Source organism: Pteropus medius, unplaced genomic scaffold, assembly GCF_902729225.1.
Source record: "Pteropus medius unplaced genomic scaffold, Ma_sr-lr_union100, whole genome shotgun sequence".
NCBI lineage: Eukaryota > Metazoa > Chordata > Mammalia > Chiroptera > Pteropodidae > Pteropus > Pteropus medius.
In genome coordinates, this window is record NW_024344378.1 from 22,770,077 (window position 1) to 22,782,540 (window position 12,464).

Below are 12,464 nucleotides of genomic sequence, written 5' to 3' on the forward strand. Positions count from 1 at the left end.
GTGATGACACTATTTCCTGATTTGGTCTCGTCGCTGCTCCCCTCTCACCCTTGATAATTCCTGTCTCCTTATTCCCTTCCTGATGCTAAAAACGCCTCTCCCTTCTCCTTCTACCTTTCTAAACCCTCCTTGTTTTATAAGATTCAGCTCCAGTCCTTCTTTAAGGCCTTTCCCTGGCCCTTTAGCCTTCAGGCCTTGTTCCATCAGAACTCCTGGCAAGCCCAGAGACTAACCAGTCTTCAGCAATTAGTCATACGCTCTCTTGTGACATCATCTGAGTATTGATTGACTTGACTTGAGTTTGTCTTCTTTCCAACTGATCGGTTTCATACTTTTATTTATATGTATGTACACACACACACACACACACACACACACTGATAGCTTTTTAAAAATTATGGTAAAATACACATAACAGAATTTACCGTCTTAATCATTTTTAAGTGTACAGTACACTACTGTTGAATACACTCACATTGATGTACAGCTAATCTCCAGAACTCTTTTCATCTTGCAGAGGTTCTCAGGTAGGAGAATAAAGCAGTCCTCCCGGCAAAGTGAAATATATGGGGCTACAGGAGTGCCTGGCTCCCCAGGAAACCTGGGGCTTTCTTAGAACTGCAAAGAGAGCTTATTTACCACCGAAGTGGGATCACCACTTCTTTGAGGGTCTATTGTCCCTGAGACCTAGGATGGGAAGAGGAAAGGGTCAGTGTTCAGGGGTTTTGTCTCCCATAGGATTTTTGGAGCTGGGGTTGGCAGCTCCCTCAACCTGATGAGCCAGGAGGCAGAATGAAATTTGGGTGAGCTTTGGGAAAACAGGAGAACCTCCCTGAGTACTCACAGGCCTCTCTTCCTTTTGGCTCCAGGGGAGGATGAAGAGATGGCTGACCTGATGGAAGACTTGGGTGTCAGAAGTGTGAGTAATTCCTGCTGACGGAGGGCTGGGGGCCTCAGACCTAAGCCTTGGTCCTGACAGCTTGAGCCTCAAGGATGTGCACAGCCGGCAGTCCATGGGGTGTGGTGTGCACACGCCGGAGACAACGTCATGGTTGACCACCTTGCGGCAAGGGAGGGGGCTTGGCTCTCTCTAATCCTCACTTGAGATGGGGATTCTTTGTTATCCTCATTTCCAGAAGGGCTCAGAAAAGATAAGTAACCTGCCCAAGGTCCTAGGGGTTGTTAATATGTATGTCTCTGTGCCCAGACTGCCTGAACCCAAATCCTGGCATACATGTAAAGTATGGCACTTAGTGACATTAAGTAAGTAGCATGGTATTATTATTATTGCATTTTTCCAGGAAATATTTTTCTGGCCATGGCCTCCCTGGTTGCTTTAGCACATCCTCATATGTGGCTTTGCAATTCCTCTGTAGCCTACTCTTGTTTCTGGCTAGGAGGAACTGACCACGGCCCTCCAAGAATGCCCCTATGATTTGGCCCAGCAGGACTGGGGTGCCTTGCCTCAAGGCACAGAGAGAAACCTGGGGTGGCCACACTCTATAGTTGGCGCATGGCAAATCATCACCTGCTGTCAAGATCCCCGGAAGCTTTTTCACATGGTAGTTGCTAAATCCCACTCCTGCCCACAGAGCAACATTAAAATGCTGGGGTACAAGCAACAACTGCAGTTGCCAGTGAGCAGAGCTGTTACCTTCTGTGATGTAGCCAAAGTCCCGTTTCCAGCCAGTTTCTGTTTCTCCACCAGGAGCCCATTCTACTGGGCCTCGGCCAATGGAACTGAGAGCTCCCATTCCCCAGACACCCTGTGTGTGCTCCAGCCTGTTTCCTTTACCTGGCACACCTTCTCCTCTACCTGGCCTTTAAGCCAGTGAATGTTTCTCAGAATGGGGCCCTGAAGGCCCCCTGCCTCAGGATTGCCCTGAGGAGTATGTACCTCAGGAATGCGCAGTGTGGCGGCCAGCCTTGTGATCTCAGATCTACATAATGCCCCTTTGCCTGGCCTGGTTGTCAGTTTGTAGGTTCAAAACTCCCAGCAGGCTAGGCTGCTGTCAGTCCCACCCCTCCCCCTTGGAGCACCTAATACGGTGCTGGCATGTAGTAAGTGCTGAATTGCTTTCTGTTGGATATACTTGGGCAAGGTGACTTGTCCTGTTGCCCTGTGCTCACAGCTTCTAGAATAATAGCATTGTTGAGGAGCTATAATGACTGATATGTGCAGGGGTCTCCCACCTGCCTGAGAGCCCCTGGAGCACAGGAGTGGGTCCTATCCTCTCTGTCCCCAGGGCCTAGCAGTTAGTAGGGGGTCAGTGAGCATTTGACTATTAGAGTGGAGTGGAGTTCATGTGAGGCAAAGAACTGGTAAATCTGTTCTCGCCAAGGAGGCTGAGAATCTCATTTTCCCTGCTAAGCCTTGAAGATCAACATGCCAGATGGGCACTTGTAGCCCTGTGGGAGAGTTTAGTGTGGAAAGACAGAGCAGTGGAGCAGCCAACAGAAGCTCAGAATCTTGCTTTTCCACTGCCTAACTGTGTGATCTTAGTTACTTGCCCTCTCTGATCTTTAGTGTCCTCATCTGTGAGTAGGTGATCAAGTGCTCGGCAGAGGGCCTTTCCTGCTAATGCAGTGTATGACTGCTTTTCCCATTACTATTACTGTTCTCACTAATAGTAATCATGTCTCCTTGTTCACAAGCTTTGCTTACCTCATTATAGAAAAAACACCAGAAGCTCAAGCATCAGAAAGAGGCTGACGAGGAGGAGCTGGAGATGCCCCCTCAGTACCAAGGTGAGGCTTCCCTTCTTCTCTCTTGGAACTCTATTCCCTGTCACCAGCATTAGGCGGGGTTTGTTGCAGGCAGAGCCACAAGGTTGCATGACCTGGTTGCACTCAGTTGGCACCAGCAAAGATTGGCTGATAAGTCACTTAAGACTGGGTCTAGGGGCCAAGGGAGAGCCTGGGGATTAGGAGATCCGTGCTTAGAACCCCTAGCCTTTCTGGGGAGTCCCTGAGCCTCATCTCGTCCCCACACACCCAGGCCTTCTGTGAGCCTTGCAGCCACCCCTTCTCCTGGGAGCTGTCTGCCTCCTTTGTCTGGCCCTGAGTCAGGCCATGTTTGGCCTGTGTCGAAGGTGGCAGTTAGGAAGGTTAGTATTGGACCTGCTTAGGAGGGTTCCCCTATACAGTTGTCCCTGGGCCCCGGGCCGTTACTCTCTCCACAATAGCCATTAGAGATACCCAAAGCCAGTGGAGGCATCTATCACCTCACCTCTGCCTCCTTCCCCCCAGGGCAGCCCTCCAGGGCCCCTGTCCCCAAGGCCTCGTAGTAGAGCCCTTGTTATGCATCTGGAGGTCCAAGGGCTCCTATGGGAAGGTCCTGATTCCAGAATCAGGGTCCCATGTGTCCTCTGAGCCCCATGGCATCCTAAACCAGCTAGAGAGCCTCATGGCTCCTCCTTTTGTGGCCCCACAGGCCAGGGCCCAGCTCACCTATTCTCTCTGAGGTGGTGTGGTACAGAAGCAGTAGTACCAGACGATGCAGCCAGGAGGCCTGGGTTCAAGACTATTTGCCCTTCTGCTCTTAGCTCTGTGACCTTGGCTCAGTTATGCTGTTTCTCTGAGCTTCTAGTTTCTCACCTATAAAGGGTTTGTCTGGGTCGCCTCAGTCCTCCTGAGTTGGCATTGTAGGGTTCCATCCACAACTCTGTTGAAGTCTAGGCTGGAAATGACACTGACTTTGGAAGCATCCTGATCTCTCTAAGCTGCAGTTTTCACATCTGTATGGTATGGTAAGAGCTGCCATTCTGTCTCACAGTGTTAGTGTGAAGTGAGCTCCAGAAAGTTAAGAGACTTGCTTGAAGTTAGAGCTGGGAGTTGAAATCTGGTCTGTCTGACTTCAAAGCCTGGGTTCTTTCTCCTAGAACAAATGGAGCAGATTTCGCTTTGACAAGTATGGGGTATTTTATGTTAGTGGAGAATATATATGTTTTCAGAGATCACTAGTAGGTCTCTGTGGATTTGGGTCAGTCTGAGGAACCCAGTGGTCTGTCAGATCAATGTATAGTCCCCTCTCAAAAAACGTCTTTGTCCTTGGTCATGAAGTCATGACCCATCTTCCCAGTAGCTCTCCGAAGAGAAGGTGCCCACTGCCTTTTCCTAGGAGGAGCTGCCCTGGCTTTGTCTGACTCATGGCCTCTGTGCTCCCTCTCTAGCTGGAGGCTCTGGCATCCATCGCCCTGTGGCCAAGAAGACTACACCTGGGGCTGAATATAAGGCCAAGGTAAGAGTTGCAGGTGGGGACAAGGGGTCTCCTGGCAGAGCATCTGAGAAAGGGCAGGGTAGCTGTGCCCATCACTGTCCTGGAGAGGCACCTTTATGGAGCCAGATTGAGGGGCACACTGAGGTCTTGTTAGCATCTGAAGTTTAGGCCTTTGTTGGATGACCTTCCAGAGCCACGGAAATTCTTTGGCGCCACCTAAGGCAGAGAATAAGGGGAAGGGAGGATGTGAGGCCCGTCAAATCAGAGGGGGTGGGTGGAAGGGGAACCCCGTATTCCTAGCTGACTCTGTTTCTCTGGATGAGCAGAAAGCAAAGGGTGACGTGAAGAAGAAAGGTCGGCTGGACCCCTATGCCTACATACCCCTCAACAGAACGAAACTCAACCGCAGGTATAGTGCTGTGCAGGGGTGGGTCATGGGGCAAGGAGCTGTGCTCTGGAGGGGTTTATTCTCATTACTCTCAACTCAGTTGCTCAGGTCACTTCTGGGTTGGTTTGTTTTTACTTTTTAGAATGCACCTTTATGTATTTGGTACCTACAGGTATTGTTAACTTGAACTGCCCTTTTAAACATGATAGGTAGCACATGGTCTGCCCAGATCACGTGCTGCCCACTGCTGGGCAATACTCCTCCCCCATTCCTGCTGGTGTGGAGGGAGCCATCTTTTGAAATGGGAAGGGGGATCACCTGTTCTCAGTGAGGTGTGTCCCTTCTGTTCCTTGTACCTGCAGGAAGAAGGTGAAGCTGCAGGGACAGTTCAAAGGCCTGGTGAAAGCTGCTCAGCGAGGATCCCAGGTGGGACACAAGCTCCGCAGAAAGGATCGGCGGCGTTCCTGAACCCCAGGGCTGCTCTGCGGCCCAGCCTGAGGCTTCTTTTTAGCCCCCAGGCTGCCTTGACACCAGCTCCAGATGCTTCAGTCTCTGGCAGATCCTGGACTCAATGATTTGTTGGAACTAGGGCTTGGCTCCCACAGGCACTCAAGACTTTAGAAGCTCCAAAAAAGAATCACCTTTGGAAACTCCAAACAGGAATCACCTTTTAGAGATTTTCCTGGGGCCTGAAGATGGGAGTGTGGTCTCAGTGCCTCTGAGTAGGCCAGTGAGGCAGCTGTGCTTTATGCCCAGCGTGCCCATGTGCAACAATAGATGGTTTTCCATTTCCTCCAGCTGCTGGTAGCCACATGCATTCTCGGCCTAGCTGTCATCTGGGTGTGTGAGATTTGCTGTGACCAGATGTAGAATAAACATGCACCACCATGCATTGTTCCTAGAAACACTGTGTTTCATCACCTGCCCCCTTCAGGGACAAGAACAGTGTCTGGTCGTTGGCAACAGTGGCTTGACCCCTTCATCTCCAATCCCGGCACCCACTCTGGGGCGTAGCATGGTAGCCCTAGGTCAGGCTTTAGATCTTGCTCAGGGACAGAAGTGATGAGGTCTCTCTGACTTCTCTTTACAAGCCCAGTCAAAGTGATGTTTGGAGAATCAGGAGGGGCAGTGAATGTTCCAGGGCTGATCTGTGGAGCTATGGTTGAACACCAGGGACTCAGACTGAAAAAGGGAGCTGGAGCACAGGCAGGTGTCTCCCAGCTGCTTTTTTCATTGATTGAACAGTGTTTACCGAGTCCCTCCATCTGCCAAGCACAGCCTGATCACCCACCTGCTCAACTCTCACAGTCTCTTTTTCCCAGACAAGTAGATCAAATTGTGTGGTACAAAGAGCAATGTGATTCCCACTGTCCAGCTTTATTGGTCTGGAGCAGAGAAGGGAGTGGTGTAGACCTCCCATTGCTCTTCATATCACTTGTCCCATCAGCCCAGAGTGATGCCAGTAGGCATCAAGAAGCAAAGAACCCACAGGTATTCCACACCCCCAAATATGAGGAATTGTGCTTTGTCTCCTGGCATTTGATTGATAGCTTTTCTCATCTCAGAATCTCCCCATTTGAAATGTGACTCTCCTCCACACACACTTCTTAGTAGTTTCCATTCCAGTTTAATGCCCATGGTTCTGATAATGCCCCCAGGAGTCTTTATACACCATTCCACTCATTCTCTAAGGGAACTCAAGTCTTGACTTGATCCATTGTCCCCAAATTAGGGCATTTCCTCCTGATTTTGGGCTAGGAAGCTGAGAGGAACCACACTTAGCCCAGAGGTGGCGCTGTTCGCATGCCTTTCTCACAGAAAGTCTGGATTTGGGAGAGCAAGCTAAAAAGGTGGTCAGAAGAGGTGGCTTTTAGAGATTTGCAAAGGTGTTCCAACTGACCCTCATCATTACACTTCTGGACACAAGGTGGGTCAAATTAAACCTGTAGCCCTTTCCTATTTCTCAGGAAGTTTAACCACAGGCAGTAGGAAGTTTCATGTAAATGAGGTATGAATATGTGCCAATTGCCCAGTGTTGACATCTTTTAAAAAAATGTTTGAAGCCAATTTGCTTATTATAGTGTATTTTCCAAGGAGCTTTGTTTTCTTTCAAAGGTGGGAGGGGCAGGTAACCTAGAAAGGTTGGTGTTAGTGATGTGAACTCCTTATTCTCTTGGAAGTAGACTTTAAATGCTAATTATCTTTATGCAGAGGCAAGGGTTAATCTGCCCCAGAAACTTCAGGTGTTTGAAACATGTTATGAAAGTTCTGCTTTTGTTTCAACCATGGGCGTAAAGGAGAATCAGGAGTGTTCATCAATGCAAGGTTCATTCAGTTTCAGGGCAACTGGAATGGTTGAGTGCCTCCACCAAGATCCAGATTTACTCCTTTAATTTCATTGTGCTTTTGGTAGTGTCCGAATCTGAGACTTCTTCTGGCTTTCTTTTCTGGAGTCCATCCTCTACTCATTCTCAGAAATGGAAGGCAGAACATAACCTTCCTGACTGCACCAGAACAGCAACCCTTGTGTTGGCCAAGGATTTGGTCACACTGGGGATTTGCAAAGGCAATTTGCTCGTGACACTTCTGGACACAGATGGGTCAGGTTAAACCAACCCTACCCCAGGCACCAGGCAATAGGCCTTCAGGTAACTCCTCACAGTTCATTCCTGGCAATGGCTGTCTTATTAGGTCTACTGTCTTATTTGAAAGCCTGCCTCAGTCCACATGCTTAATCATGATTTTTCTGTATTGTTTGCAACATGCAAGGAAATTAGTTAAAACATTCACGTAGTCTCTAATTTCATTATTCTCAGTTGCATGTGTTTCTTTAAAGGGTAACTTAGAATATTAGAATGTAATCTATGTTTCACTATAAAAGTAATAAAGATTTACAGAACATTTGGAGAAAACAAAAGTAAAAGCAAGGGCTAGAATCATACCGTATCTCATTGTTAACCCTGTATATTTCATCTCTTTTTTTTTTCCTACATGCAGGACTTTTTTTGATACAAAAATAGAATTTTAAAATACAAGTTTATATTCTAAATTTATACTTGACTACCACAAAGTGTTTACTCTAATAATGTACACACTTCAAAAACATTGTTTTCACTGGCCTGGCTTAAACATCTGTCCTGTGGACCTGGCTCAATTTATTTACAAAGGATCTTTGAGTCCATAAGTATGTTGCTTCTTGGTGCATGCAGGAGTTTAAAGCCATCACTAGATGTTGGATCATGTGCAAAGCAATATTTAAAAAATGACATGATGACTTTTTTCTATTTGTGATATGCATTCTTATGAAAATATAGATGACAATATTCTAGAAAATAATTTTGATTTGGGGTAATATAAGCCGGCTCTCCAATTCCTGAAATCACACTTAAGGTTGATACTACCATTAGAAACATTTACCAAGCTGTTGGAGGTTGGCCATGTCATTCAGGGCCAGGGCTGCAATAGAGGCCTCCCATTCCAAGTCCCACTGATTTGTCATGGAAGAGTCTAGAACAGGATTTTAAGGCTGTGGTCACTTAGTAGATATTAAGAATGTAGGTGGAAGGTATGGTGGCCTGCCACTCAGGCTGCATACTCATTCCTGATTTGAGGTCTGGATATCAGCTTTGCAAGTCCGAAATAAGAGTTGATTAGGTTCAGAGAGGAAAAAATGACTCCCGAGAAGCCTCGTCAAAATGGAAATTTGTTAATTTGTAATGAGAAATTACATATATATAAAACAAAGAGCCCGAGACTTGGTGTCATGGTGACTTCTCTGTACATACCCTCCCCTGCATTGGAAGTCAAAATCAGAAGCTTTAATGAGCATGAAAAGGGGCAAAGAGAATCATGCCAGCTGTATATTAGTAATGTCATTGAGATAGAACAGTTCTCTGGGTAGATGGGACATACTTGTCCATTGGGTCCCTCTCTATTCTGGTTAATGCTGCAGAATGGGGCAGATCCTTCCTCTGATATCTTCTAGATTCTTTGGAGCCACTTACCTGCTGTTCAGAAGCTTTTCTGAGCCTTAATTTGGCTCCTGCTTCCTTCACATGCAGGCATGCCTGAATTGAATTTCCAAGACCTATTCTTTCAGCTTTCACCAAGGAGATGTCCTGTTCCCTCTGGGGCCTTGTACAGATAAATAACGTATCCTATCCATCATGTGTGAACTTAAAGGGTTTAACTTCTAGAGGGCAGCTTGATTTCCAGTTTCCAGGGATGTCACCCTGTGGACCCATAGGAACCAATTACAGAGCTGATATGATTTTGGATCAGAATTTCAGAGAGGATCTGAGGCACTGATGACAGGCAGATGGATTTGTGAATGGTGCCAGCAATAGCTTGTACAGACCTTATGGCTCCTCTGCAGGTTTTGCCAACTCTTGAAAAGTTGCTTTGAACCAGAATGGTTTCTACAACATACATGTTGGACTTGAGGCCACTGAGCCTGAAGTACATACCGAGCTGATAACCTGGAACCAGCCCTCAGTTGTAAATAACGCTCATAAAAATGACAAGGTGCAGTATTACCCAAGCAGATTTTACATGGCGGTGTACATTGATTGGATCATTGTGTGATAATACTTATCTAAAAATGCCTGCCCTATTCATTCCAGCAGTTAGTTCAACCCCTTGCAAGTAGGTGGAGTACACCTCCAAAACAAATAATAATAAGCCAGCAAAGCCGACATCCAGTATTTATTCTAAGAAAACCCTTTCCTGCCCACACAAGGACTATCAAGGGGCTCACGTAGACCCCTTCACACAAGGGCATAGTCACACATGATCCACACCTGCCAGATCCAAATCTCTTGTGCAGGTATAGAAGCGATGACAACTCAGGCTGTCCAGAGCCCTCCAGTTGACCGAACACATTCATATGCACCATCTCTTTTGATTCCCACGAGAACCCAAAGGCAAAGTTAAGCAGGTGGCATAAGGTAGCACCCAGGCCTCTAGAGTTTAAGCCCACATGGTTGCACCCTATGTAACTTAGCCCTGGAGAATACGGTGTTGCAAAGAGGCTTGGCTGTGAATTTCAAAATGCCTCATGCAGTTAGGATACCATAGAGTCTGTTCACCTTCCTGTTCATCACCTTGCAGGCGCTTCACCCCCAAAGCCCTTCACTAGGACTAAAACTAATTACATAACTGGTTTCTTTTCACTTAGTGAGAGGAGGGAGGAGTTGTTCCAGGACTGACTTTCTTCAAATCTTTGAGTGCCTGGGCAGGGCAAGGCAGGGTGGGGCAGCTTGCTGGATATTCCTTTCACTTCCTTCCTCTTCCCTTTCAAGGAGGGGGATGGAGTTGGCCTGCAAGTCTTTCTTTCTGTCATTCTTCCACATATTATCTCTCCCTCTCCTCCCACACCCCCCCCACCCAAACATACACTTGCACTGTGCATTTATTCTGAATGAAACTTCCAAAAAAAAACATTTTGTGAGGCATGGGAGATTAAGCAGTAAGTAAATCAAACAGAATCTTTGCCTTTACAAAGTTTATGAGGAGGGGACAGATAAAATAAAACTATTGAAATAGTGCTGCAAAGCCTAAATGCAGGTAACCATGAAGGGACCTGATTTGGATGAGGGGGCCGTGGTGGGAGGGCCTCTTGGAGTGAGAGATGTTTGCCTAAGACCTGAAGGGTGAGCAGGCTTTAAGGTAGGTTGTTTGCCTAAACAACCAAGGCTCCAAAACTTTCTAATCCCCAGGCCTAAGGGCAGCGATCTGATTGGAAGGTAGGCTCGCTTGGCCAGGGGAACTTGTCTTGACACTCTTGCATACCAGGCTTACTGTTTTCACTTAGATAATATGTGTGTGTTGGATAGGGTGGGGGTAGGTAGGGGGTGGTTGGGATCAGTGGGTAGTGCTGTAAAAGCTCCTCTGAGGCCATGCCCCAGACTAAGGAGTAGCATGTGCAGAGAGGCCCTGGAGCCAAAAAGAGTTTGGCCTCTCCAAAGAACTGACAGGAAGCTCAGTACGTGGCATGTAAAAATACAAATAAATATTAAATATTATTACCTACATTCTTATATAATGTTGCAGAGATTGTTTATTTGGGGGAGGGGGAGACAGCAGTTTTATTTATTTAAATTTATAGTCCATCCACATCTACACATTTATATAATAAAAGCCAAATATACAGCAAGACTGATGGGAAGGAAGATATTGAAACCACATGGTAGAAGAGAGAAAAGGATGAACCCTGAAATCAAGGCTGGTAGGTTTCTAGAGTGTGCATTCAGTGGGCCTGGGCTGAGGGTAGGGCCACGGTGTCTTTGGGGCTGGGAAACTGATCTTCTCTGCTGAGAGCAGTTCCTGAGTTAGATGTTCTATTATGCTCATTTTACAGAGCTGGAAACAGAGTAAAAGGCACAGAGAAGTCTCCCATCCTCTTGTCAGCTTTTTCAGGACTGGCCATCATGATTTTGTGAGAGGAATATGAGGAAGGGCTAGAAATGATGGGCCTGGATGCCTGGATATCACAGCCGAGCTGCTCACCTGGCATCTTAAGAGCCAAAAGAGCCTTTAAGAATTGAGTCCAAACCCCTCGCTTTGCAAATGGGAACACCGAGGCCCAGTGCAGGGAAGGAATGCTGTTCCAAGCATCCGAAGACTGGAGAAACCAGGACTAGATCTCAGATTGCCCAACTCCTAACCCAGGGCTAAAGCTGGTCAGGACTACACAGGAAGGCTGTGGGCCATGGATAGCTCACAAGGCCTAGGGACAGGCCTGAGAGGTAAGAATGAGTTGCCCCTCTTGGTTGAACCACCACACTTGGTACCCAATCCTATTATAACCATGCATAAGGTAGTAGGTACGATAATTGCTTATTTACACATTTTTCTGTATTAGACTATGTATTAGTTTCCTATTGCTGCTGAAACAAATAACCACAAACTTAGTGGCTTCAAACTATCTATTTATTATCTCACAGTTCTGGTGGTCAGAGGCTTGAAGTGGGTCTTACTGGGTTAAAATCTGGGTGTCAGCAGGGCTATGCCCTTTCCTGGAAGCCTGAGGGGTGAATCTTTCTTTTCTTTTTCCACCTTCCAGGAGTTGCCCACATTCCTTGGCTCATGCCTTTTCCTTCTTCAAAGCCAGCAATCACTTCAGTCCAGCCTCTACTTCTACACTCTTCTCTGACTCTGACCTGCCTGCCTTCCTCTTATAAGAACCTTTGTGATTACATTGGGCCCACCTGGATTCACTGTAATAATACAATAATACAATGTAATAACACAGGATCATCTCCCATCTCAAGATCTTTAACTTGTCTATGGCCATGCCACCCTGTACAAGCCCGATCCTGTCTGATCTCTGAAGCTAAGCACGGTCGGGCCTGGTTAGCACTTGGATGGGAGGCCACCTAGGAAGACCAGGTGCTGTAGGCATAAAAAAAATAATAATAATAAGGGATTGTAAGCTGACAAGGTCCTTGTAATCGGTGAGGTCAACCAAGGGTTGCCTTGTCTAAAAAAAATTTTTTTTAAAAAGATCTTTAACTTAATCACATGTGCAAAGTTTCTTTTGCCATGTAAAGTAACATATTTACAGGCTCCACAGATTAGCCCACAGACATCTTTGGAGAGTGATTATTTTGCCCACCAGAGACTGCTAAGCTTTGTGAGGACTGTCTCCATTGTTTCTTGCTATAGCCTTAGAAGCGGGCACAGTCCCTGGCATCGTGCAGGTATTCTTCAGTGTGCTGGGTGATGGAATGAGTGGATTTATAGCCTCCTAAGCTCAGCCCCTGCCAGGACTTCTCTCTCCATGAAGCCTCGTCTGAACACACAGCCAGCAGCCCATTTGTTGTTGTTCCTACTTCCCCAAATGGTGTGATTTATAGA

At 46.8% G+C, this 12,464-nt stretch overlaps 1 protein-coding gene and 1 pseudogene across 1 annotated transcript in view; both read left to right on the forward strand.

Moving 5' to 3' along the window:
- RRP12 (ribosomal RNA processing 12 homolog) overlaps positions 1-7,889 on the forward strand; it is a 29,628-nt gene extending 21,739 nt beyond the window's left edge. Inside the window, exons 30-34 of the mRNA XM_039871620.1 lie at positions 870-919; positions 2,676-2,748; positions 4,173-4,240; positions 4,546-4,628; positions 4,970-7,889. Of these exons, the coding sequence (XP_039727554.1) occupies positions 870-919; positions 2,676-2,748; positions 4,173-4,240; positions 4,546-4,628; positions 4,970-5,075 (380 nt within the window). The 3' untranslated portion in view covers positions 5,076-7,889. The remainder of the gene's footprint in view (positions 1-869; positions 920-2,675; positions 2,749-4,172; positions 4,241-4,545; positions 4,629-4,969) is intronic.
- Positions 7,890-11,889: 4,000 nt separating this feature from the next.
- Positions 11,890-12,008, forward strand: LOC120610014 (uncharacterized; annotated as a pseudogene).
- Positions 12,009-12,464: the final 456 nt, after the last annotated feature.